Below are 26,933 nucleotides of genomic sequence, written 5' to 3' on the forward strand. Positions count from 1 at the left end.
TGTGTTTTAAGGTATTAAATTTAATTTCAGTGGTGCATTAAAACCGCACGTTGTTGAACCCTTTAAAAATAAGAGAAGTTACATCAGGGTGACTGACGTTAAAGGGTAAGCACGAGTTATCTAAGACTCAAAGTGCAGCTCTCTGGACTCAGCAGAGACAAAAGCCTCTAAAACTTAGCTCATAATGTGGTGTTGGTTACCTGGTGAGAACCAAAATAAATAAAGTAGAAGATGAGCATTTGCATGGAGAGGGAGAAAAGAACAGCTTTTTGATAGGACTGTGCATTGTGGTAGTAGACAGTCTCAGGGTTTGACAATGGTAAAGGCACATTCATCCAGTTTTTTCATGAATAAACATAAAGGTATTATACAGCCATGAATATTATCTAGTATATTGCCAGGAATAAATGCTTAGAATTTCAGAGAAGCTGATTTATATTAAAATCGAGAAAGGTGGTTCTCTGTACAGACGGTGGGACCATAGTCCTTTTCCTTATTTTATAGCAGCGTGTCCTGCAGCCATTTCCACCTTCCAAGAGGGTTAGAAGTTGAAAGCAAGTTTCTGTCCTTAAACTGTTTCGTTCTCATGCCAGTTGTGCAGCTTCTAATGCTCTGACTTTTGTTCCACACCATCACACACGAGGAATAGGTAGCTTCGTCCTGTGTGTGTGATGGGAAGAGCACTGACCCGACTTAGGACCAACAGCTTAAACCGAGGCCTGCTGGGTTCTCAAGTCTAAAATGAAGAGTTAGGTTGGGGAAAGGAAAAAAAAAAAAAAAAAAAAGAGCCTAGAGATCCCATCTCTCAGATTCTGTCATCCCCAAAATGAATATCCGGGTTCAGAGGCATTTGTGTTTTTAGTCAGTTGTATGAGAAACTTAAGTCAGAATCGCACTTAATTTGGAAATTGACCAACTTAAGATACATGTATTATTTTCTCTTATTTTAATTGTATCAGATTTCAGTGTAGATATAAGGCAATCAAGTCTATTTTGATTTTCAGATATTTGTGGAGCTGTGGTTCAGGAATTGACCCTTCCTTTTCTTTGGGTCCCAGGATCTTAAACTGACTTTTCTCTGCAAGAAAAGTATTAGGGGAGGAGGTGAAATCCTAGCCATCAGTAGAGGGAGGGATCGCTCTTTATTTTCACCCTTGACTGCATTTCTTATCTACAAACAATTTATAATAAAGCCACATCACCCAGTTATGTACTAGTCATTCTCTAAGAGGAATAACTTGTATTGACACATGATTGCAAATACAATTCACTTACAAAATTGTCCATTTTTTTGTGAAATTCCATTTGTAGATTTTGATTCATGGCCTTGTCTGCCTCTGGTGATTTTTTTTTTATATGAAAATTAAAAGAGCTTGTCCCTTTAGCTGTTCTCTTATGGCATGCTGGGATGTTATAAATCATCCATCATAATTTGGGATGAAATGTACAGTATTTAAGCTAGTCTTCTGGGTTAAAAGTGTCCGGTTATTCTGTGACCTATGTACCTGAACTGACATTTTCTGTAACTACACTCATCATCCTGCTGATTTTTATTATCCTTATGTTGACAGAATTTGTTTCCCTTTCTATGTAACTTCACAGAACTTTATGCTAATATATCCTCTACATCTTCCCCTCTCTCATCCCTGTTCTCCTTCAGTCTGCTAGGTCAAGGTACAAGGACTCTCAAGGATGAAGAGTGGTTATCAAAATTCCAGTTTAATGAATTTCAGAAGGGAACATTGTCACAGCCCAAAGCATTGATTTGGGGCTAAAGTCTGTGTTCTGATAGTAGGACAGGGAGCTTCTAGTGACTGTGCATTGTGTAGTCACAGTGCTGGTGCCCACACCACCGCCATTGAATTATAGAAGGAGGTTTACAGGAATACTTGCTGTTCTTCCACTTTTGGAGTAGCCATTGCCATAGACAGAAAGGAAAAACTCATCTTCAGCTTGTTGCAAACGTTTTGTTTTAATTAAAAACAGGGCTTCTTTTTTTTGAATAGCTATTTTTAAGTGTAAGAATAAATTTACAATTTAAATATAATTAAAAATCTAAACATGTTCTATATAGTTAATATCCACCATGAGTATGGCTTTGAAAAATCAACCTAATATAAGGTTGAATGGCTTTGCTTCTCTACCTCTGGTTTAACCCATTTTTTTCCTGGAAAATCTTCCACTTAAATTAGAGGACAAATCATTTCCTATTCACTTATGTACCTAGATGTTCAGTCACTCACCAGATATTTATTGAGTGTGTTTATTCAATAAATGTGCCAGGCTCACTACAGACGATGGGAAGCAAAACCAGATATGGTTCCTACCCTCATGGGTTTGCAGTCTGGTAGGTGAGACAAAAAGTCACTATTTTATTTTATTATTATTATTATTTTTTTTTTTTTGCTATTTTTTAGGGCCCCACCCATGGCACATGGAAGTTCCCAGGCTAGAGGTCGAATCAGAGCTGTAGCTGCCAGCCTATACCACAGCCACAGCAACACAGGATCCAAGTCGCATCTGCACCCTACACCACAGCTCACAGCAACGCTGGATCCTTAACCCACTGAGCAAGGCCAGGGATCGAACCTGCATCCTCATGGATCCTAGTCGGGTTCATTAACCACTGAGCCACAAAGGAAACTCCGACAGTCGCATAAATAAATGTAAATCATAGCAGTGATGGAATTGTGTGTTAGTGAGATCATAAAACACTGGGGGGGCGGGGAACCTGTCATGAGAGAGTGGTGTTTGAAATAAGAGCTGAGGGCATGAAAGCAAAGGCATGAGGTGGATAGTAGAGTTCAGGGAGGACAGCAGATGGGACGAGCACGTGCGGTGGCTCTTTAAGGTCCTTGGCATTGAAAGTGGGCACGTCTGGCTGGAATGCCAATAAGATATGAAGTGGTCTGTGTGTGCTGCTGACTTTGGAAGTGAAAGTATCCATTTGGTTCCTCATGCCAAATTCATAGTCTTTAAACTCTCTCGCAGTATTTGATGTTTGAGAGTCCTGTTTGTAATCCTTCGTAGGCTTTTCATTTTTAAATTTTTGCACAGCATAGCTTTATCCTCTTTTTTGGCATTGCTCTTCCCCACCTTTGGAGCAGACTGAAAGGGAAGTAGACATCACTTGATCTAATTCAGTGTTCACTTGCAATTATTCCTTATTATGCTTTCATTCGTTTTTCATTTAAGCTCCTAAAGTTTTATTAACATTTGTTTTTCTGTGGTGTGTGTTTGTTTTGAGAATTGTTTTCATTCCTTTGAGTTGAAATCCCAAGAATCCACTCCATCTTCCTTTTCTTTGTTTTAAAGTAGATTCAGAGCAGGAAAGGTGCAGACATGCATACAGGCATACCTCGGAGATATTGCTCATTTGTTTCCAGACCACCATTAATAAAAGCAGATGTCACCCGAAAGCCAGTCACACACTTTTTTGTTTGCCAGTGCATGTAAAAGTTACGTTTACATTACATTATGGTGTGTTAACTGTGCAGAGTATTATGTCTAAAAAAAAACAATGTACAGAATTTTAAAATACTTTATTCTAGAAGAAATGTTAGCCATCATCTGAGCCTTTTCCTGGTAGATAGTGCTATTTCATAGCATTTTACCCACAATAGAACTTTCACAGCTGGAGTCAGCCCTCTTAAACCCTGCCACTGCTTTATCCACTACATTTATGTAATATTCTAAATGTTCCATTGTCATTTCAACAGTTTGCCAGTATCTTCACTGGGAGTAGATTCTGTCTCAAGAAACCACTTTCTTATTAGCCCATCCATAAGAAGCAACTCTTCACCATTAAAGTTTTATAAGAAGATTATAGCAATTCAGTTAGCATCTTTAGGCTCCACTTCTAAGTCTTGTTCTCTTGTATGGCATCTAGAATGGTGAATCCTTTCCAGATCTGTCAGAGGGGTCACTATCTATGGCAGCTGTAGCCTTACAAAATGTATTTCCTCAATAATAAGACTTGAAAGTCAGAATTACTCCTTGACCCATGGGCTGCATAATGAGTGTTGTGTTACCAGGCATGAAAACATTAACCTCCATTTTTTTTATTATGGTATATTTGATTTTAAAAAGAAACAAGCCCAGAACATTAATCTCCATCAGAGCTCTTGTTGACCAGCAGCAATATTTTGGAAGGCTTTTTTTTTTTTTTTTTTTCTCCTGAGCAGTAGGTCTCAACAGTGGGCTTAAAGTAATTCCGTAAACCATGTTGTAAATAGATGTGGGGCCCTTTAGGCTTTGTTGTTTCACTGATAGAGCTGAGGCAGGCAGAATATATTTAAGTCTCATTCTTAAAGGCCCTAGGATTTTCAGAATGGTAAATGAGCGTTGGCTTCAAGTCACCAGTTACATTAGCCCCTAAAAAGAGAGTCAGCCTGTCCTTTGTAGCTATAGGCATTGGCTTCTCTCTGGCTATGCATGTCTTGGGTGGCATCTTCCAACAGAAGGCTGTTTCGTTTTCCTTGAAAATCCGTTGTTTGGTGTAGCCACCTTCATCCATTATCTTAGCTGGGTCTTCTGGGTGCCTGGGTGCAACTCCTGTATCAGCACTTACTGTTTCCCCTTGCACTTTGATGTTATGGAGATGACTTCTTTCCTTAAACCTCATGAACTCAACCTCTGACAGCTCCACACTTGTCCCCTCTAGTTTCCTCACCTCTCTTGGGCTTCCTAGAGTCAGCCAGAGTTAGGACCTTGCTCTGGATTAGGCTTTGGCTTAAGGAAATTTGGTGGCTGGTTTGATCTTCTGTCCAGACCACTAAAACTTTCTTTGCATCAGCAGCAAGGCTTTTATGCTTTCTTATATCATTTGTGTGTTCACTGGAGCAGCGCTTTTCATTTCCGTCAAGAACTTTTCCTTTGCATTCACAACTTGGCTAACTATTTGGCACAAGAGGCCTAGCTTTTGGCGCGGCTCAGCTTTCAGCATGCCTTCTTCACTAAGCTTCATCATTTCTAGCTTTTGATTTCAGGTGAGAGACATAAGACTCTTCCTTTCATTTAAGCACTTAGGGGCTATTGTAGGGTTATTGACTGTCCTGATTTCAATATTGTTGTGTCTCAGGGAATAGGGAGGCCCAAGGAGAGGGAGCGGAATGGGAATGGCCTATTGGTGGAGCAGTCAGAACATGCAACATTTATCAATTAAGTTCACCGCCTTGTATGGGTGTGGTTTGTGGCACCTCACAGCAGTTACAGCAGTAACATCAAGATCACAGATCACCATAAAAATATAAAAATAATGAAAAAGTTTGAATTATGAGAATTATCAAAATGTGACATAGAGCCATAAAGTAAGCAAATGTTGGGGAAATGGCTCCCTACTAGAGATAAGGCTTCCACAAACTTCAACATGTTACAAATGCAGTGTCTGCAAAATGTGGGAAAGTAGATCACAATGAGACGAGGTCTGCCTGCCTGTATGTGTCGCGTTTAGTTATGTTTGGTTTCTTGATGCAAATGTTTACTCTTCGTCTTGTCTTGTGTTCAGAGATCAGCATATACCAAGTTGGAGGACAGGAGTAACAGTAGGAACTAGATTTTATTTCCCATCCACTAATTGGAATGAATACCCAAGCTTTGTGATCATCAGTTTTAAAAAAAAAAATAGCTTATACAATAATGAAAGAAGAAAAAGAGAAATGTGATACAACTTTGCCAGTTCATTTGAAGTAGAACATATTAGGTCTTACCTTGTGTCCATGCATTTCTGAATTAGGTCTAGGAGCAAAAGCAACCCTTTAGGGATCAGCTGTCTCCTTCTCCCTTAGCGTTTACCTTGATGCCCATCCAGAGTCTCCTGTAAGATCACTGACAAAGAAACTTCTGGCTCCATAGCCTTTCTACCCTTATGTGTCTGTCACCTTGCCAGAAGATTGTAGCTGTTTCTTAGGGTAAAAATAAAGACCCCCAATGTTGTGACTTGAAATCTGTTTTAGAATTATTGCATTTCAGTCACATTTCTCTTTGTCACCTGATTTGTTTTATCTATTGGGAAAAGTGAAACAAAACCTTTATAATTAGTCCATTGAAAAAGTAAACTCTTGGAGTTCTTATCGTGGCACAGAGGTTAATGAACCCAGCTAGTATCCATGAGGACATGGGTTCGATCCCTGGCCTCATTCAGTGGGTTGAGGATCCAGCGTTGCTGTGAGCTATGGTGTAGGTCGCAGACGTGGCTCAGATCCTGGGTTGCTGTGGCTGTGGCGTAGGCCAGCAGCTGTAGGTGCAATTCAACCCCTAGCCTGGGAACTTCCATATGTTGTGGGTGCAGCCCTTAAAAAAAAAAAAAAAAAAAAAAAAAAAGACTAAATAAATAAATAAAATAAAACTCTTCAGGGAGTTTTTAATGGTCTAGTGGTTAGGAGCAAGATCTTTCACTGCTGTGGCCCAGGTTCAATCCCTGGTCTGGGAACTGAGATCCCACATCAAGTAGCTTACAGGCTGCAGTCTAAACAAATAAATAAACTCTTAAATGGGCTCCCTTTTCGCCATCCTTAGCAGTATTCTTAAAGGAGTATATTGAAAGTCTACTTCCAATTGTTACTCTTCTACCTACCATGGTCATTTTTATAGGGAGTAATTTGGTAAGTTGGTCTTTTCAACTGCTTTGCTAAGCATTTGCATTTGCTTTTATATTATCTGTGCTGAAGAAGCTTCTGGAGGAAGTCTGAGAGTACAGACCTGAGAGGCAACTTTAGGACAGGGAGGGCCCAGAAGCCAGCTCACAGTTTCATGGAGATGTTCTTGGTAAATCTGAAAGCCACCTTCTCTGTCTGTGGGATGCTCACAGATGCGTGTCTCCTGGTTTCTCTCTCTAGGGCATTTGTGTACCTGAGCAACCTGCTGTACCCCGTGCCCCTGATTCACAGGGTGGCCATTGTCAGTGAGAAGGGCGAAGTGCGGGGATTTCTCCGTGTGGCTGTACAGGCCATTGCAGGTAGGTGACCCTCTTTGGAAATGAAAGCTGCAGATTCTTTGCCTAGAGATGAAGCAGGCCAATTCTGTGTGGGCCCTGTTTCAGTTACATGCTTCAAACTGTGCATTTGTCTGTCTTGAAGAAAGGCTTTATTGCTTCCTTTCTAGCTGTTGTTCCCAAGTATCGTAAATGGATTGTTTGGTTCAAGCTACTGCTATTTTGGAATAATGGGGTAAATAGGTTTCCTTTAACATGAAGAACACCTCTCGGATTAACTTTATAAAAGTCATTTGCATTTTAAATAATGTATCTTTGTTGTTTCATGAGTAACAGAGGATTTTCAGACCTTTTCTTGCCTAATTTTCTGCTGGACATTTCTGTCCTTTCGCTGCTATTTTGTAATGTGTGGATCAAGGTGTTGATACTTTACACATTTCCATGATCCAGTCTACACTCTGAAGAAAGAATGTGGACATTCCCTGTAACTTTTCTAAATGCTATGCTATATTTAGTGACCTTTCAGCTTTTCCCCTGGAAATGTAGATGTAGTCACCAAAGTTGAGTTTAGAGAGTCCAATCTAATATTTTCAAATATTTATTGAGCATTATTAAATATAATCTTGACAAGTTAAAGGGGTCAGTCTTTCTAAGTATGGCATTTGGACAATATCAAGAATAAAAACTGGAGTTCCCGTTGTGGCTCAGCAGAAACGAATCTAACATCCATAAGGATGTGGGTTCAATCCCTGGCCCTGCTCAGTGGGTTAAGGATCCTGCGTTGCTGTGAATGTGGTGTAGGCCAGCAGCTGTAGCTCCGACTCAACCCCATTAACTAGTCTCATTTGAGCTAAAGAGATGGTAAGTTTACCTGAGTAGAGTTTGGAGTAGCCTATTTGATTTGGCTGCTTTGGTCTCCTTTCTTCTCATGCAGAAGACTTGTCCTTTAGTGTCTCTTCCTGTATTAAAGTTGGGAAATCTAAGGCTCCATCACTTTACTATTTATTTTGTAACCCAGTAAGAGTCATTCCCCCTCTGTTCTGTACATTGTCTCATTCCATCCATGCTTTTTTTTTTTTTTTTTCTACTTAGCGGATGAAGAAGCTCCTGATTATGGCTCTGGAATTCGACAGTCAGGAACAGCTAAAATATCTTTTGATAACGAGTACTTTAATCAGGTGAGAAACCTTCCAGGAAGAGGAAAACCGTATGGGAGGAGAGAGATGTAGACAGGTTTATAAGGAGGATGTTCAGCACTGGAGTAATTTTACCCAGAACTGAGAAGTCTAGGTAACCACAGGGTTGTTTATAGACTGTGGGGCCTGCCTGGCAATTACAGAGGCAGGCGCAAAGGCCCAGCATCTGTATCGTATTCAACTGCCTTTTCTGAGGCAGCTCATAGTCCACATATTTTTTCAAGTCTCTATTTGATGGGCAAATGAACATAAGAAAACAGGAGGAATTCCCATGGTGGCTCAGCAGGTTATGAACCTGACATAGTATCTGTGAGGTTTTGGGTTCAGTCCAGCATTGCTGTGAGCTGCAGTGTAGATTGCAGATGTGGCTCGCCACAGGTATGGTCCTAAAAAGCAAAAAAAGAAAAGGTAAACTGGGGAAGACTATGTTGACGTACTCCTTTGTCATCTCCTTATCCCTGCCTTCTTTTCAGAGTGACACTTCTTCGGTTGTAATGACTCGCTCTGGTCTATCCTTGGAGGAGCTGAGGATTGTGGAAGGACAGGGTCAGAGTTCTGACGTCATCACTCCTCCAGAAGAAATCAATCCCATGAGTGACTTGGGTGTGTCATCAGTTTACTGTGATTGGCAGTGTTTTCAAAGATGGGGAAAATACTGACCATTGTCAAGGGAGGTCGTTGCTTTCATTGACTAGGAACGGAAAGATACTCTCTCCTCTTTGAAAGCTCTTTTGTGCTTTACTTAACCCATGTGTGTGTTCGTTTGACCCTCTTTAGATTTGAAATCAGGCACTTTGCTGGATGGTAAAATGGTCATGGAAGGATTTTCTGAAGAGATTGGCAACCACCTGAAACTGGGCAATGCCTTCACTTTCCGTGTAACAGTGCTGCAGGCCAGTGGCATCCTCCCGGAGTATGCAGACATCTTCTGTCAGTTCAAGTAAGCCGCCCCTTGGCTCTGCCTCCCCGGCTGTCACCCCTTGTGTGCTTCAGAGTGCTTTTCCATTTGTGAGATAGAACCCTCTCGAAAGATAAGCGACTACCAGTTGCTGCAGTGAAATGCCCTCTTCACTCAAGATGAGAGTAAAAACTGGAAACCTGCAGTGGAATAAACGAGTCCATTGTGGGGAAGGCTGTCCTGCTAGGAGGTTCTGTTGTGGACTTCCTCCTCTGCCAGGAATATAGGATCTGATCCAGATAAGCCCATTATTAGTTTTTTAAATGCTCCTCATGCTGAAATGTCTTAGTAATGAACAAATCTGAAAGGAGTGAATTATCCAACCATCAGTTATGCCTATATAATACTTGGGAGAGGGTAAATCTAAGTCATTTAAGGAACAGCAAAATTCTGCAGCAACTGAAAAAAAGCTATTAACTGTATAGAGAAGATGCGATGGGTTTCATTTCTCATCCGCTTCTAAGCATTTTCTATCCTATAACCCTCTGGAATTCTTTGTTCTAGGTACTTTCCTACCAAGACCTCCAAAAACATTTTTTGGAAAATCTTAAGTTTTAATACCTCCAAACATCAATGTATTTTTTCAGTACTTGGAAAGGACCACAGTACAAGAGAAGGGAGTCTGAGCCACCACATTCCAAGCCTACAGTTTGCCACTAGTGCCCCCAAAAGGCTGCTGTAGATTTCTGGATTCCTTTCCCTTCAGTATATGCCTTCGCCTTCCTAGGGGTCCTAATGCAGTTGATAAAGCATTAATTTTTATATAGATTTTAGGTGAGTCCTGAATTAAATGTGATTATTACATAGTAAGCCACTAATATCATTTGCTTTAACTCATGATTGATGAAATATTATCCATCCAGTGTAAATTTTTCCCCGTCTGTAACTGATGTATTTCATAGGAAAGACCTACCTGATTAACTGATACCTGAAATGGGAACAGTGGTATGTTGACTTTTGTCCTAAAACCTCCTAAAGAGAGAGCAGTATCTCCACCTGTCATTAGCTCTGGGAGAAAGAGCATGTTGATTCATGTTGAAAGAAGACTCAGATTGTTCTGGGTTTTTTATAAACGTATCTGGCCTGCATCAGGAAAGCACAGCCATCGAGAATGTGAATGATCTCGTGTGTCACCAGTGTGGAAACCAGGATATGTGCCCCTATTCCAGGCAGAGCCGTGGGGGAATGTAGGTCAGCGAGCAGTTGATGCTCACAGGACCGACCTCCGGCAGGTACACTGTATGCTCTGGAGAGGAGGAAATTGAAAGGGAAAAGGAATAAGAAGTAAGAGAAGGAGAGGGAGAGAGGTAAGGAGCAAATGAGAAGGAAGAAAATAGACAAGCAAACCCATAGTATGGCTGCTCCAGTGCACACCGCAGCCCCTTGGCACACTGGTGACTTACAGCTGACTCTTAAACAACTAGGAGTTGGGGCACTGACCCTCTGCACAGTAGCAACTCCATACGCAGTTCCTCATCTAAGGAGTCAACCAGCTGCAGATTGCGCAGTGCTCTAGTATTTACCATTGAAAAAAATCCTCATGTGGGAGTTCCCGTTGTGGCTCAGCAGGTCACAAACCGGACTAGTATCCATGAGGTTGCGGTTCGATCCCTGGCCTGGCTCAGTGGATTAAGGATCCCGCATTGCCACAAGCTGTGGTATAGGTCACAGATGTGGCTCAGATCTTGCATGGTGTGGTGTTGGCTGGTAGCTGCAGCTCCAATTTGACCCCTAGCCTGGGAACCTCCATATGCTGCTGGTGGGGGCCCTAAAAAGAAAAAAAAAAATAGAGGGAGAGAGGGAGGAAGGAAGGAGAAAAGAAAAAGTAAAGTCCTCATGTAAGTGGATACACACTCTTCAAAGCTGTTTGTCCAAAGGTCAGCTGTAACTTGCAAGCCCAGGAGTTCATCATCCTGGCCTCTCTCTCTCTCTTATTCAGAGTGCTCTCTTTTTTCCCTTCTTTCTTGTGGGAGTGTGGGATGTCCCTCTGGTGGGTATTTCTTTCTATTGGTAAACTTTGACCTGAGTATTCTGTAACTCCCCACTTCTTTCTATTTCAGACTAATATTAGGATGGGAGAGAGAACAATAAAATTTCACTATTTGTGGAAAATAAATAAATGTAGCCCACTGACTCAATGAATATTTCAGGAGTAATTTCTATATTTCAAGCCCTATAGGAGACAGTCACTATCTTTTGAAGGCAGGCGTATAAATACATTATTACGAATAGTGATATCATTGCTATTTTGAAGAAAAATAGGTCCCTCATGCTGTGGGAACACAAAACTGTTTGGATGAGTCAGGGAAGGCTTCCTGGAAGAGGTGACTTTTGAGTCTGTTCTTAGCTGGTCTTAAACTCCCAGGCAGGCTTGCCATCCACAGAGATTAGTACTGCCTTACAGAAGCCTGACTCTACCAGATCTCTTCCGTACAAAATGGTTTCACAATTTTTATTTTCAGTAAAAAACTTCTACAAAGGAACAGGAGTTCACTGAATTCATTCTTCATCTATTCACCTAACTAAGCGATAGAGTCTGTTGATTTTTCAGTCATTTTTAAAATAAAATCTAAAATGCTGAGTGATATGGAAAATGGTCTCTACAAGGATAAATGACTTGGCTCAGTTAAAGACTCGCTGTAAGGAAGGTGCTTCTTCCCACAAGACCCAAGTCCATTCTGATGAAACCATTCAATGCAAAATCATTTGAGTTTTTGTTTCTGTTAAGCTTTCTGCATCGCCACGATGAAGCGTTCTCCACCGAACCCCTCAAAAACAACGGCAGAGGGAGTCCTCTCGGCTTTTACCACGTGCAGAATGTAAGTGACCTGGACGTTTTTGCCACATGTAGTGTGTGTTTGTGGTACTTTGAAGCAGCTACTGTGAGGCAGTCGTGTGTGGGCTCCCCTTGGCCTTCTCAGCCAAAGAAGGATGATAGTTTGGGCTGCCATGGAGGGGAGCTCGGTGAGGAGAGCAGACAATGAGGGAGCAGCCAGCATCCTCTGAGTTACGGGGTGGGGGGCCCTGTGAGTGGCGTGGGGCCTGGTCTGCCAGTAAATTCTTTTGTCAGTTTGAGTGTAGTGAGTTGTTTTTAGTGTTTACTTCCTAGAAAAATAAGCATGTTTAATGAGTCTTGTTAAAACGAATATGCTGTTCTCTAAACCATAACATACATAGCGTTGTTCAGTTGCAAATAATGTACAAACTATGAAATACCTTTAGTAGCTAAATTAAGATTCTGGGTCTGTTTTCCTTGCCGCAGATACCGTTGTTAATTCTTTAATGCCCTCACAACTCTCTCACGTGGAGTAAGAAAACAGGCCTCCCGTCTTTTCTAGAAAGGTTTACTCCATCTCTATTCAAAAGGCATCATCCTCATCACAGTGACTGATGTTCACAGAGAGCTGATTGTGCGGTAGTCATTGTTATAGGTGCTTTTTTGTGTCCTAATTCCTTTAATCCTCACTTTTATGCCGTTTGCTATCATAATCCCCATGTTAAGTTGAGGTAACTGAGGCACAGAGCAGTTAAAATCACTGACCAAGGTGCCAGAGCCAGAAGAGGCGGAGATGGGGTTTGAACCCAGGGAAGTATGGCCCAACATCCAGGAGCTTCACTGCTACAGGAGGCAATCTCATTCTCTTACTAACCGTAATCCACTCTGTAAAATTCGAGAAAAAAGGACAACTCCAGAAATGGAACAAGCAAACGCAAAACACACTCTTTTCTTTTTTATGTTTAAATGTATAAGCATGTACGTATATGATAAATATTGATTAGCTACTGTGCACAAGGGCTTGTGCCTAATGCCACTAGGAATACACAGATGAGTCACAGGGGATTTTGCTTCTGAAGGGCTTAGAGTTATGATAGGGGAAATGGAAAATGCATAAACATACAACAAATAAACAATAGTAGTACAAGGTATAGAGACATTAGAAGGGTATTCATTAGAGGCAGTGGAAGTAGAGAGAAGGGAAAGTTATTTCCATCAATGGAAAGGAACTTTAAGTTACTTTTCTTCTTTGCAGAGTGGACGGTTGGGTGGAGAAAGGAGGTAGGAGAACTTCCTGAAGGATATAGTGTAAATAAGAAAAGGTTTATTCTGTAGCACAGTGAGATCAGTGGTGTCTCTCAATTCCTGGCCCGGCACAGTGGGTTAAAGGGTCCAGCATTGCCACACCTGCAGTGTAGGTCGCCACCGCGGCTCAGATCTGATCCCTGGCCTGGGAACTATGTATGCCACATGATCAACAGTCACATTTTTCTTTCTTTCTTTCTTTTTTTCTTTTTTATAGGGCCACACCCATGGCATATGAAGTTCCCAGGCCAGGGGTCTAATCAGAGCTACAGCTACTGACCTCCGCCATGGCCACAACAATGCCAGATCCGAGCCGCATCTGACCTCTGTGGCCGCTCACAGCAATGCCAAATGCTTAACCCACTGAGTGGGGCCACCCGAATATTCATGGATGCTAGTGAGGTTTGTTACTGCTGAGCCACAACAGGAACTCCCAGTCATGTTTTTCTGAGTGTTCCTACTGTTTGAGCTGGGTCTTGAAGTACAGGGATGCCAGAGGTCTGGAGATATGTATGGGAAGGTGTCCTGGGCAGGGCTGCCGCCTGGGCCAGCCCTCAGGCCCAGCAGAGGAGCGAGCAGGCCAGGGGGCAGCAGGTGCGTCTGGTTGAGTCCACACATAAGCAGGCGAAGGGCAGTTAAGGGGCCAGAGGTCTGGTGGGGCAGGTGATGAAGGGTCTTGAATGCTTGGTAAAGTTACTATAGGATGAAAACCGGAGCAGAGCCTTTGTCTTCTGGTGTGAGAAGCCTGTGCAGTAAAACACGCAGCACATACTGGGTACTCAAAAGTGCTAAAGTGGTATTTGCAACAAAAATGTGTATTTTTCTATAATAAATCTTTCCCTAATGTAGCCTGGCTTTATTCCTTATTAGATTGCAGTGGAGGTTACAGAATCATTTGTGGAATATATCAAAACCAAGCCTATCGTGTTTGAAGTCTTTGGACATTATCAGCAGCACCCACTTCACCTGCAGGGACAAGAGCTTAACAGGTTTGGACCAAATGAACAAAGATTTTTTGTTGGTATTATTTCCGGTGTTGTTGTTGTCAGTTGGCGGAAAGGAAGGACTCTTTTGAGGGATTAGAATAGCTAAATAACAGTTTTCCATAGTACCCTAGGTCTCCTTTTTAGAAACATTACCATCTTTTTTCTAAGCCACTAGTCAGTAATTGTTGGCAAGCAAATTGAATTTGGCGACCTTGAATACCATCTTTTTGTAGGAAGAAACTCTGAATAGGATAGAAAGTTGAGGATATGGGGCTATAACCTGCAGACTGTGTATAATTGTTCTTAACTACCCAAAACCTGATGAAGCATGAAGCCCCTGAGAAGCATGTGTCTCTAAGTGGAGACAACAGAGTTGGTGAGGAGAGCAATGTGGCGGCTTCGGGATGATGGCACGGTGTCAGTGTTAATGGAACTTTTTTCTTATTTATTAGCTATGACTCACAAGGGGACGAATTTTTTTTTCTCTTCTTACGGCCGCACCTGTGGCAACAAGGGGACATTTATTAGAATGAATGTCTTAGCCTCAGTTTTACTGTATGGGGTTATGTCTGCTATCTGATAATGTTCCAGATTGAAACTACAAGTGATCTGTTTCTAAAGGGCATTTAAACCTGCCTTTAATCTCAGCACAGGACGCTTTTTCATCTTGAGAACCTTTGTCTTCCTTTGCAGTCCACCCCAGCCGTCTCGACGATTCTTCCCTCCGCCCATGCCGCTGTCCAAGCCAGGTGAGTGCTAGCATGTTCTTTTTATGATGTCCATCTACTCAGTGGCATCTCAGATTAGAAACCATAATCAAATTCCTACTCCACTTCTACGTGTCCCTGTGCGTTCCTGGATCTAACAGGAACTAGAATTCTTAGTTCCTGATGTAAAATAGTTCAGAACAGGGAATTCACTTGTGGTGCAGTGGGTTAAGGCTCCTGCATAGTCACTGCAGAGGCTCGGGTCACTCTGGTATGTGTTTGATCCTTGGCCTGGCACCTTCCACATGCTGTGGGTACAGCCCCCTGCCCCCCCCCAAAAAAAAAGAAGAAGAAAGATCCCTGCCAATACTTTGGTCTTACTGCGAATTTTGACAAGCTCCCTGTTTTTTTGTTTTGTTTTGTTTTGTCTTTTTTTGCCATTTCTTGGGCCGCTCCCGCAGCATATGGAAGTTCCCAGGCTAGGGGTCTAATCGGAGCCGAAGCCGCTGGCCTACACCAGGGCTACAGCAACGCTGGATCCGAGCCACATCTGCAACCTAGACCACAGCTCACGGCAACGCTGGATCGTTAACCCACTGAGCAAGGCCAGGGATCGAACCCGCAACCTCATGGTTCCTAGTCGGATTCGTTAACCACTGCGCCACGACGGGAACTCCATGCTCCCTGTTTTTAAATCTCTGCTCTGTGCGTAACTCCCTGTAACTATCGGGTAACTGGGTATTTCTTTGCATATTGCATTTATTCTTCATGTTCATGTATCTTGTTTTGATGTTTCTTTGTTTATTTTCACCCTTTTTCCTCATTGCCCACTTGCCACATGCCAACCCTGCCCCGTGCTCATTCTCCACCTCTGTGCTCTTCCCTCCTTCCTGCCTTCAGACCATGAGAGAAAGATTGAACTGATTCGATTTCTCTTATCTGACTATGTGAATGTGCGTGTGTTGGACACGTTTTCTGAGCATGCCACTGTGCTCGCGTCCTCCGCCATTGCCACCTTCCAGGATGGGGCTGACCCATCGCCGCCTTTTCTCTTTCTGCCAGTTCCCAGCTGCCAGATGGAGAGGGTACCTAAACGAGATGGTTAGTAACTAAATTAGCTCTGCCTTAGCTGTAGCGCCGTCCTCAGGGGCTTGTGCTCAAGCTTGGCTCTCTAGGAAGCGCAGGCGTTTCTGTTGGCTACTTGACCTGAATGTAGAGTTTGGCACATTGTCAAGGTAATGTCACACTTCCTTCAGAGACGTTTTTAGGAAGCACCTTCTCCACTTAGGCCCCTTTCCCATCACTAGGTGGCACGGGGGGTGTTGGCTCCTTATATTTGTTTGGATTTTTTGCAATGGCATTTTTGAAGATTTTTTACTAGTAAATGGCTTTTTTAAAATGCTTCTGGTTTTGGAGGTCCTGCTGTGGCACAACAGGATCAGTGGCATCTTGGGAGGGCTAGGATGCAAGTTTGGTCCCCGGCCCAGCACAGTGGGTTCAGGATCCAGCATTGCTGCAGCTGTGGCATAGGTCTCGACTTCGGCTAGGATATGATCCCTGGCCCAGGAACTACATATGTCTTGGGGCAGCCAAAAAAAAAAAATGCTTCTGGTTCTGCTTTCTGACCCTCTGATGCCCACCAGAACCAGTAACGCCCTATTATTTTCTTGACTAGCATCATCACCAGCTCACCTGGTGCATTTAGCCAGGGGCATGACGCTGATAGTCCAGGCGTCTGAATAGTGCTGTGTGAGTCATAAAGCCCCTTAGATGCATTGTGTTAGGAGAGCCTCAAAATAAGCTTTTTGTTGTTGTTCATTTGTTTGTTTTTTAATTCTTTATTATAATTGATTTACAATGTTCTGTCAATTTCTGCTGTACAGCAAAATGATTCAGTCATATGCATTCTTTTTCTCACATTATCCTCCATCATGTTCCATCACAAGTGACTAGATATATAGTTCCCCCACAATAGCTTTTTGAGTCAGCAGGCTAAATATTAGGATCTCCATCTTACAGATGAGGAGACAGACTTTCAGAGGTTAACTCAATCAGTTTCATAATGAGTGGGGGGTTGAGCAATAATTAGACCCCAAGTCCCTGCACTCTCACTCCCCTGCTCCCAGATTCGGAGCAGAAAACACTGTATTCTCAGAATTTCAGAATTTCTGTATAGTGTTTCCAAATGCCCACCATGTCGAATCTGAAATTCTTGGAAATATAACTGGGGTTTTGGCTAATGTATTTATTTCATCAGTACCGATAAGAATATGGAATTTACATCTGAAGAAAATGGGTAACACGACATCATTTACAGAATCCTGTGTTTACGAATTAGACTGGTGGTTCCCAAACTTGACCACACATTGGAATCACCTGGGGGCCTTCACACTTCTCAGAGGACTGAGTCCCACCCCTGGAACTGAATTGGCCTGCAGTATGGCCTAGGCTCTGCCATCAGTAAGGTCCCCAGGTGACCCCTGTGCACAGGGCAGTTCAGGAACCACAGGCTTGGAGGACAGGTCTTTCTCCCCCACACTGGCTGCGATGAGGCTCTCCCCACGTTGTCTCTTGTGTATCGTTACTGAGCTCTGCCTGCTGCAAATGTGAGAGACTAAGGGAGGGTTTTTAACGGTTTCGTGAGCACATTTTCTCTACATAGAACCCATTTTCTCATCATTGGATAGTTTTTTGAGAGGGAGAAAGACACTGGCTCTCTGTTTTCCTTGCTCGCTGAAGTTAGAGGTGCTGATGTTGTTGACAGTGAAGTTACTCGGGGTCTTCTGCCCTGAAATCTGCCCCCATTACCCCTACTCTTGCTGCCTTTCCCTAGTGTGTCCTTGTAGTGAAGCTTATACCTTTGCTGGGTACACTTGGACCAAATTTTAACATTTTCAAAAAACTTTTAAAAGTTCCAGCCACCAAGTTGAATACCATGAGCAAAACCAGCCTCGGCCAGAGCATGAGCAAGTATGATCTTCTGGTTTGGTTTGAGATCAGTGAACTGGAGCCTACAGGAGAGTAAGTCCAACTTTCTCAACTTTTAAATACAGAGGTTTTTCGAAATTAGAAAGTGTAATTTTGGGTCCCTCTGGTCTTCAGGTTCACAAATCATTGTCACATTCCAGTTTTGATTTGAACTTGAGAGTCCTTATATTATTGTTTGAATCACATGTTTGTCAGACAACTGACTATCTGGTGTAATAATTTATCTTCTTCTTAGCAATATCAGGATCCTGGAGACTGGAACTTTGTTATAAGGGAAGACGACCTACACAGTGGGTTTTATCAGCAGCAAAGCAAAGGGAGTCAGAAGCATATTGCACATAATAGGGCCAAAGACTTATGTTAATATCTCAGTGAGGGGTTAGGGGACAGCATGTTGCCATAGGCCAGGGTTTCTCAACCTCTGCACTAATTGGGCCTGATGATTCTCTGTTGTTGGGAGTTTTCCTTGTATTGTAGGATCTTTAGCTGCATCTCTGGCCTCTAACTTAAGATGTCAGTAGCACCTCTTTGCTGTGACAGCCACAGATGTCTGCAGACATTGCCAGATGTCCCCTCAGGGGCAAAATCATCCCTACTTGAGGACCATCAGCTCAGATCAAAATGGTCGACATCAGCTTACTCTCTCAATATGAGTCATTAGACTAAGTGGCAAATGTCATTACTGTTTATAGTTGTCTCTAAAATGTTGTGTTTTTTGGGGTTTTTGTTTTTGTTTTTGTTTTGGCTTTTTGCCTTTTCTTGGGCCACTCCCGCAGCATATGAAGTTTCCCAGGCCAGGGGTCTAATCAGAGCTGTAGCCACTGGCCTACACCACAGCCACAGCAACGCAGGATCCGAGCCGCATCTGCGACCTACACCACAGCTCAGGCAACGCCGGATCCTTAACCCACTGAGCAAGGCCAGAAATCAAACCCGCAACCTCATGGTTCCTGGTCAGATTCGTTAACCACTGCGCCACGATGGGAACTCCCTAAAATGTTTTTTTAAAAAAACTGAGGTATAGGAGTTCCCGTCGTGGCACAGTGGTTAACGAATCCGACTAGGAACCATGAGGTTGCGGGTTCGGTCCCTGCCCTTGCTCAGTGGGTTAACGATACGGCGTCGCCGTGAGCTGTGGTGTAGGTTGCAGACGCGGCTCAGATCCCGCGTTGCTGTGGCTCTGGCGTAGGCCGGTGGCTACAGCTCCGATTCGACTCCTAGCCCGGGAACCTCCATATGCCGTGGGAGCGGCCCAAAGAAATAGCAAAAAAAAAGACAAAAAAAAAACTGAGCTATAGTTGATTTACAGTGTGTTAATTTCTGCTGTACATATACACTGTCTGTATACACACATTCTTTTTATATTCTTAACTATTATGGTTTAATCAAAGTATACTAAATAGAGTTCCCTGTGCTGTATAATAGGACCTTGTTGTTTATCCATTCTGTATATAATTTTTTGCATCTCCTAACCCCAAACTCCCGATCCATCCCTCCTCCATCCCCCTAAAATGCTTTTGAATACCCCAAACAAGGGAGATCCCTCTCCTGAAGCAGGCAAGGAGCTGTATCAGTTAATGTAAAAGGTAGGGGATAAATGTTACCTTAATGATCCTCTGTTTATGATGCTGAGTCCACCGTCATGATCCCCTCCATGAAACATTTATTGGGTTCCTGCTGTGAAGTGAGTATGAGAGTTGGCTCTATTGGTCTCTAGTCATCAGTAGTGACATTGCTTTAAGGAACTAGACTTTTCCACAGAGATCTATAATGTGATTATAACTTGCATTATGAGGGAGAAGTAGTTACAGTAATGGTTTCTACTGAGTTAATTGCTTTCTGGTTCTTAAAAAATGATCTAGAATCTGAAATTATCTCTTTCTTATCTCCTGACACTTCTCATTGTGGTAATACACGATTTATGGAATATCAGTTAGACAAGGAGCAGGGATGGAGCCAAAAGATGTTACTGCCCTTTGGACACTTCAGTCTAGTTGAGATGATGAGACACAGATAATATGGAAAGGTTTGCTAAATGTGAGTGACTGTCTGATTAGATGCCCAAATGGTAAGAAAGACAGGGGATCCAAGTTTTGAAAAACAAAGAAGGCAAGAGCGACCAGGGAGGACCTTGCACACGAAGTCACACTTAGTTAGCACAAGCATTCTTTCTGACTTCTTTCCTTTGCATTCTGTTTTTATAGGTATATCCCAGCTGTGGTTGACCATACAGCAGGCTTGCCCTGCCAGGGGACATTTTTGCTTCACCAGGTACTAATGAAGGAGCAAGAGAGGGTTTAAAGGGGAACACCAAAAAAAAGAATAAGAAACAACTCTCTGAGTCTCTGCTTTTATCTCCATTTCAAGGGGATTTGGAGGTTGGGGGGACATTGCCCTGTCTTTTTTTTCCCCCTCCTTAATGTTTCTCAAATCTTAGCTTATATATGCCTTTGCTTTTATGTATAAATATATTTTAAAAGAGCTATTTTGAAAGTTTGTTTTATTCGATTACTATAAGTTATGCAACTCCCATGTTATTTTATGCAATTCTCACTTCATGATGTTTGCAAAATACTTTCACAGCCAGAAGTTCGTAGTAGAGATAGAGGGTGTAGGTTTCAGTGGACTAAAAATCTGACCATGCAATGTAGGGCCCCCCCTTGGCAAATCAGAAGTAGACTCAGTCAGTGCTCAGAAGTGCTTATGGGGGAGTTCCCGTTGTGGCTCAGTGGTTAACTAATCCATCTAGGAACCATGAGGTTTCGGGTTCGATCCCTGGCCTTGCTCAGTGGGTTAAGGATCCGGCGTTGCTGTGAGCTGTGGTGTAGGTTGCAGACGAGGCTCGGATCCTGTGTTGCTGTGGCTGTGGTGTAGGCCGGTGGTTACAGCTCCAATTAGACCCCAGCCTAGGAACTTCCATATGCCGCAGGAGCAGCCCTAGAAAAGGCAAAAAGACCAAAAAAAAAAAAAAAAGAAGTGCTTATGACCCAGGTGGACATACTCTGGGACATAACAATCTGGGCATCTGTTCTTTTTTTTTTTTTTTTTGTCTTTTTAGGGCCAAACTCACAGCATATGGAGGTTCCAAGGCTAGGGGTCAAATCGGAGCTGAAGCTGCTGGCCCACACCACAGCCACAGCAAAGCTGGATCCTTAACCCACTGAACGAGGCCAGGGATCGAACCTGCAACCTCATGGATGCTAGTCAGATTCGTTTCTGCTGAGCCACGACAGGAACTCCTGGGCGTCTGTTCTTGAAGCCATATCAGAGCCTGGCTCTTCCTTAGTCCCTGACCCATGTCCCTTGTCAAGAATAACAATGTGGCCAGCGTTTCCCCCGTCTCTCCATGCCCTTCCTTCCTGTCCACCCCACACTACACAACCCAGAAAAGAACAAACAAGGACTCTGCTCCGTTTCCTAGGGCATCCAGCGAAGGATCACGGTGACCCTTATCCACGAGAAGGGGAGTGAACTCCACTGGAAAGATGTTCGCGAGCTGGTGGTAGGTGAGTACGTTTCCCCAGCTGAGGATGGAGCCCGGCTTTCTCGGAGAAGTGATCACTCCCTGGTTGGTGCACAGGGAGTGCATGGAAGACGGCACTGGAGAACGTGACTGCAGAGTAGAGGGGCCTTGAGTCTCATTTCCCAGTGCCTGTTCTTTTTCCCGATACTGTGGGGGTGGTTCTGTGCAGAGCTGAGCGGGGCCAGGAGAAGAGCCTCTGCTCCTGGGAGCTTGCGGTCTGGGTGAAGAGGTAGCGTGTGTGTGTTCGCAGTACCAAAGGAGAATAGCTGCAAAAGACCTGTGCTAAGAGAGTCAGCAACAACAACGACCTAGGAGGACTGGTTGAGCTTTGTAGGAGAGGATCTGAGTAGATTTGGGAGAAAACAGAGGGTTTGTTTTTCAGAAGCATTTGAAGTTAGAGCCAGGAATGTCTAACATGCAAATGGCTAGAAACCTATGGCCGGAGTGGAGAAATTAAACTAAGGCACAGTGTTGGAGTTCCCATTGTGGCTTAGCGGTAATGAACCTGACTAGGATCCATGAGGACGCAGGTTCGATCCCTGGCCCTGCTCAGTGGGTTAAGGATCCAGCATTGCCGTGAGCTGCGGTGTAGGTCACAGATGCTGCTCAGATCAGGCGTTGCTGTGGCTGTGGTGTAGGCTGGCAGCTGTAGCTCTGATTTGACCCCTAGCCTGGGAACCTCCAAATGCCATGGTGGGGCCCTCAAAAGACCAAAAAAAAAAAAAGAAAAAAGAAAAACTAAGGTATAGCGAGAGGAAAAGACTGGCCAAGCAGTATAAGCTTTGGGAACCGTAGGCTAAAGCAGGGAGGAGGTCTGAACCTATTTTAGCCATGGACCCTTTGGCAGTGGTTCACTTCAGCCGCAGAATGATGTTTTTGAATAAAGTACTTAGGATTGTAAAGGGAACTGATAATATTGAAATACATTTGGAAAAATAAGAAATATGTGACAAACTCTTTATTGATGTGTTAAATAAGCAGCAGGTCTAATTTCTGTCATTTCAAAGTGGTAATGAATGTCAAGGTATTTTACATGAGTGTGATCTGGAAACATCTGTGATTTCTGCTGGGGGCAGAGTCACGGGTATTGCGGATTCTCCTGTGATTTGTGCCCTCTCCTCATAATTGAAGGAAAAGCCAGATTTCAGTTAGGGGTTCCCGAAAATAAAGTTGTAATCTTTTTTCCCATCTAATTAAGATCTCCTGGAATCTTTTTTTTTTTTTTTCTTTTTAGGACCATATCCTTGGCATGTGGAAGTTCCCTGGCTAGGGGTCGAATTAGAGCTACAGCTGCCGGCCTCTGCCACAGCCACAGCAACACCAGATCTGAGCCACATCTTTGACCTACACCACAGTTCATGACAAGGCCGGATCCTTAACCCATTGAGGAAAGGCCAGGGATCAAACTTGCATCCTCATGGATACTAGTGGGGTTTGTTACCTCCAAGCCACAGCGGGAACTCCATCTTTTTTGTTTGTTTGTTTGTTTAATGCCTACACCTGTGGCACATGGATGTTCCTGGGCCAGGGATTGAATCTGAGCCACAGCTGCCATCTACACCACAACTATAGCAACACTGGATCTTATAACCCATTTTGCCAGGCTGGAGATCAGACCCATGCCTCTGCAGCAACCTGAGCTGCTACAGTCCAATTCTTAATTCATTGCACTCCAGCGAGGACTCCCAGACATCCTCAGTTCTATCCGTGAACCCTTGAGTGCCTATGAACCAGACAGAGAACCCCTGGAAGGAAAATTTAACTCTGTCCTGTCTGGGGCAGTGGCTTCCAAGATTTTCAAAATTGAATTTTAGACAAAACAGAAGAGATGCTTTCTGACCAGAAAGGGAGGGGTAGGGTGCAGAGGAAGTAGTCACTAAGGATTCTCTACAACCCTATGATTTATTATTTAACAAGCATGCAGTGTGGCAGGTGCTTCTCTGAATGCTCTATAAATATTAGATTAATATAACATAACAGACATACATGATCTTAATGATCTTATAAGGGAAGAATTGTTATTCCCACTTGACAGATGAGGCTCAGAGAGGTTGAACATACGCCTGGCCCTCACCGACAGTGTTGGAGCTGAGATTTGAACCCAGACAGTCCAGCTTTATTCCCTGGTGTTAACTTGAAAACAGAATTATAAGATTTTTTGAACAAGAAAGTGGTATAATGAAGGCAGTGGCTTCAGAAGTTTACATGAGCTGAGTGTAGGGTGGACCGGAAAGAGGGAGCTGGGAGTTAAGTGGCCGTTGCAGTGTTTCCAGTTGGAAGGGGAGGACCTTCCTGAGCAGGGCAGTGATATTGGAAATCAAAGTTGAGGTAAGGAGTTCCCAGTGAGGCCCAGTGGGTTAAGGATCCGGTGTTGTCTCTGTGGCAGCGTGGGTTTGATCCCCAGCCTGGGAATTTCCACATGCCACGGGTGCAGCCAAATAAGAGAAAAAAAAGTTGAGATTAATATGAGAAGCTCTTTGAACAACCAATAAGCTTTCACAGTTGACTGAATGTGGGGTGCAAAGGGGAGATAGACTTCGGAGAATGGAAGGCCGAGCATTCTCCAGCTGGCCAGATGTCCTTCTAGCACCTGAAATTACGCAAAGGTTGAGAGGATTACTGGTTGGCCTTTAAATGTACCCATGCTCTGCTTTCTTTCTTCTAGGCCGGATTAGGAGTAAGCCTGAGGTGGACGAAGCCGCAGTTGATGCCATCCTCTCCCTAAATATCATCTCTGCCAAGTACCTGAAGTCTTCCCACAACTCTAGCAGGTGCGGCACTGGGGAAGGGCCGAGTCAGCCGTAGAGGCAGTGTACCACAGTGATAGAGAAAAAGCAGGAAAAGAACACTCAGCATGTTACCTAAAGGCTTAAAAGCAGAAATTAATTGTGTCTCAGATGAAATGTTTTCCTGGGAAGTGGTTGCTCCAGAGAAAGACCTGTCAGTCTGGGGTGTCATGGAGACATGCTCTCCAAAGTAGAGTGAACCCCCTGTGTTCATCCTGTTGCTGCCAGTGTCAGCTCAAGGCGTCTCAGCACTTTTCATTTTCATTTCTGCATGAAGGTAGTAAATTATTATAAACTTTCCTGACCAGGATTGGCTGCTATAAATAATGAATTGCACTTTTAAGTTTAATTTCCCTTAATATTCCGTCTTATAAACAAGTGATGACAAAATGCAAGAAGTACATAGCTGGTCTGCTTTCCTGTGTCTGACAGGAAACTAAATCTGCTGAGGTGTTTTTACCTTCCTGGGAAAGGAGTCCCATCATCCTGCACGGAGTCTCCATTTTTTTTTTTTTTTTACATACTGAGGGCTGGGCAGTGGGAGTGTCTGTGTGCTCCAATGTGTGCTCAGAACACAGGCTTCGTGTTACAGGATTTCTCTGTGGTCTCTCTGCTCCTGAAAAACTTGCTCACATAGGTTAGCAAGAAGGAGAGAAAAAATAAGACAGTAAGCAGAAGCAGAATTACAAGTTTGGGCCGGGGAGTTGCTTTGTGGCTCAGTGGGTTAAGGATCCAAAAAAAAAAAAAAAATAGGGGGAGTTCCCGTCGTGGCTCAGTGGTTAACAAGCTCGACTAGTAACCATGAGATTGTGGGTTCGATCCCTGGCCTCACTCAGTGGGTTAAGGATCCAGCGTTGCTATGAGCTGTGGTGTAGGTCACAGACGAGGCTTAGATCTGGCATTGCTGTGGCTGTGGTGTAGGCCAGCAGCTGCAGCTCAGATTGGACCCCTAGCCGGGGAACCTCCATATACCAAGGGTACGGCCCTGAGAAGACGAAAGACAAAAAAGAAAAAGTGTGGGCCAGAATGAATTTCTTTACATTGTTTCCTTGTGTTATAGTTTTGTAGAGGAATGAGGAAAAAAACAAATGTCTTTTTGCTGTTTGCATGTAAGAGGAGCTGACAGGACTGTGTATGGTCGAGAGGAGAGAAGGGTGTGTATGTATGTGGGGTGGGGGGGAGTGCAGAGATAAAGAAGGGTGCTTTGATACCCCCGTGGCTTCTTCCTGAGCAAAATCTTGGACAGTTTCATTTCTCTGAAGTTAGCATTAACCCTGCTTTCTCTCTTCTACCAGACTCTTACAGTAAGTGTTCAGCTGGCATTCAACACAGTTTCTTTGCAGCTCTGAGAAATAGATCTTAAATCTCCCTGTGGTGCTTAGCAAAATGCACAGGGAAAGATGCTGTTTGTTTGAAGTGCTGGTTATGCTGAACTTTCCTACTTAGAGTAATCTTCATAAGTCCTTTGATTCCTGCCTGGCAGTAGGTCAGACGGTATAAAAGATGAATTTGGCTTTGTCAGTCAAGAATAAAAAGCTACGCACTTTGAACACTTGTTTTAATTTTTTTTTTTTTTTGTCTTTTTAGGGCTGTGCCTGTGGCATGTGGAGGTTCCCAGGTTAGGGGTCAAATGGGAGCTGCAGTTTCCGGCCTATACCACAGCCACAGCAACACCAGATCCAAGCCGTGTCTGCGACCTACCCCACAGCTCATGGCAACGCTGGATCCTTAACCCACAGATTGAAGCCAGGGATTGAACCTGCGTCCTCATGGATACCGGTCATGTTCATTTCTGCTGAGCCATGATGGGAACTCCCTTAAATTTTTTTTTTTTTAACGTTTCTAGGCCGAGGATTGAATCTGTACCAAAGCAGTGACCTGAGCCACTGCTGTGGCAGCAGCAGATCTCCAACCTGCTGCACCACAGGGGAACTCCCTAACAGCTGTTTTCCCTAACAACTCAACATTATCAAATCTTTTAGGAATTCCCGTCATGGCTCAGTGGAAACAAATCTGACTAGCATCCATGAGGACGCATGTTTGATCCCTGGCCTCGATCAGTAGGTTAAGGATCCGGTGTTGCCGTGAGTTGTGGCATAGGTCACAGATGCAGCTCACATCCCGAGTTGCTGTGGCTGTAGGGTAGGTTGGCAGCTATAGCTCCAATTCGACCTCCAGCCTGGGAACCTCCACATGCCGCGGGTGTGGCCTTAAAAAAGACCAAAAAAAAAATCTTTTAAATGTTCAACTTAGGGAGTTCTCGTCATGGCCCAGTGGTTAACAAATCTGACTAGGAACGATGAGGTTGCAGGTTCGGTCCCTGGCCTTGCTCAGTGGGTTAAGGATCGGGCGTTGCCGTGAGCTGTGGTGTAGGTCACAGACGCAGCTCAGATCCTGCGTTGCTGTGGCTCTGGCGTAGGCTGGCGGCTACAGCTCCAATTACACTCCTAGCCTAGGAACCTCCATATGCCGAGGGAAGCAGCCCTAGAAAAGGCAAAAAGACAAAAAATAAATAAATAAATAAATAAATGTTCAACTTAGTTTTCACACTAGGTTTTCACAGTTACTCTTGTTTCACACTAAACAAAAATTCTTTTTGCTCTCATGTTTCATTGATTTATCTAATATTTAGTTGAATTAGGAGTTCCCGTCATGGCGCAGTGGTTAACGAATCCGACTAGGAACCATGAAGTTTCCGGTTTGATCTCTGGCCTTGCTCAGTGGATTAGAGATCCAGTGTTGCCATGAGCTGTGGTGTAGGTCTCAGACATGGCTTG

At 43.6% G+C, this 26,933-nt stretch overlaps 1 protein-coding gene across 6 annotated transcripts in view; it reads left to right on the forward strand.

Annotated features, from left to right (window-relative positions):
- Positions 1-26,933, forward strand: part of KIF1B (kinesin family member 1B) — a 167,999-nt gene that overhangs the window by 120,922 nt on the left and 20,144 nt on the right. For all 6 annotated transcript variants that reach the window (XM_047791712.1, XM_047791713.1, XM_047791716.1 and 3 more), the window contains 11 exons: positions 6,837-6,955; positions 8,024-8,109; positions 8,601-8,730; positions 8,905-9,067; positions 11,814-11,904; positions 14,037-14,155; positions 14,846-14,901; positions 17,772-17,880; positions 20,052-20,118; positions 21,269-21,353; positions 24,036-24,141. In XM_047791712.1, coding sequence (XP_047647668.1) covers positions 6,837-6,955; positions 8,024-8,109; positions 8,601-8,730; positions 8,905-9,067; positions 11,814-11,904; positions 14,037-14,155; positions 14,846-14,901; positions 17,772-17,880; positions 20,052-20,118; positions 21,269-21,353; positions 24,036-24,141 — 1,131 coding nt within the window. The remainder of the gene's footprint in view (positions 1-6,836; positions 6,956-8,023; positions 8,110-8,600; positions 8,731-8,904; positions 9,068-11,813; positions 11,905-14,036; positions 14,156-14,845; positions 14,902-17,771; positions 17,881-20,051; positions 20,119-21,268; positions 21,354-24,035; positions 24,142-26,933) is intronic.

The sequence above is a fragment of the Phacochoerus africanus genome, chromosome 8 (genome assembly GCF_016906955.1).
Source record: "Phacochoerus africanus isolate WHEZ1 chromosome 8, ROS_Pafr_v1, whole genome shotgun sequence".
NCBI lineage: Eukaryota > Metazoa > Chordata > Mammalia > Artiodactyla > Suidae > Phacochoerus > Phacochoerus africanus.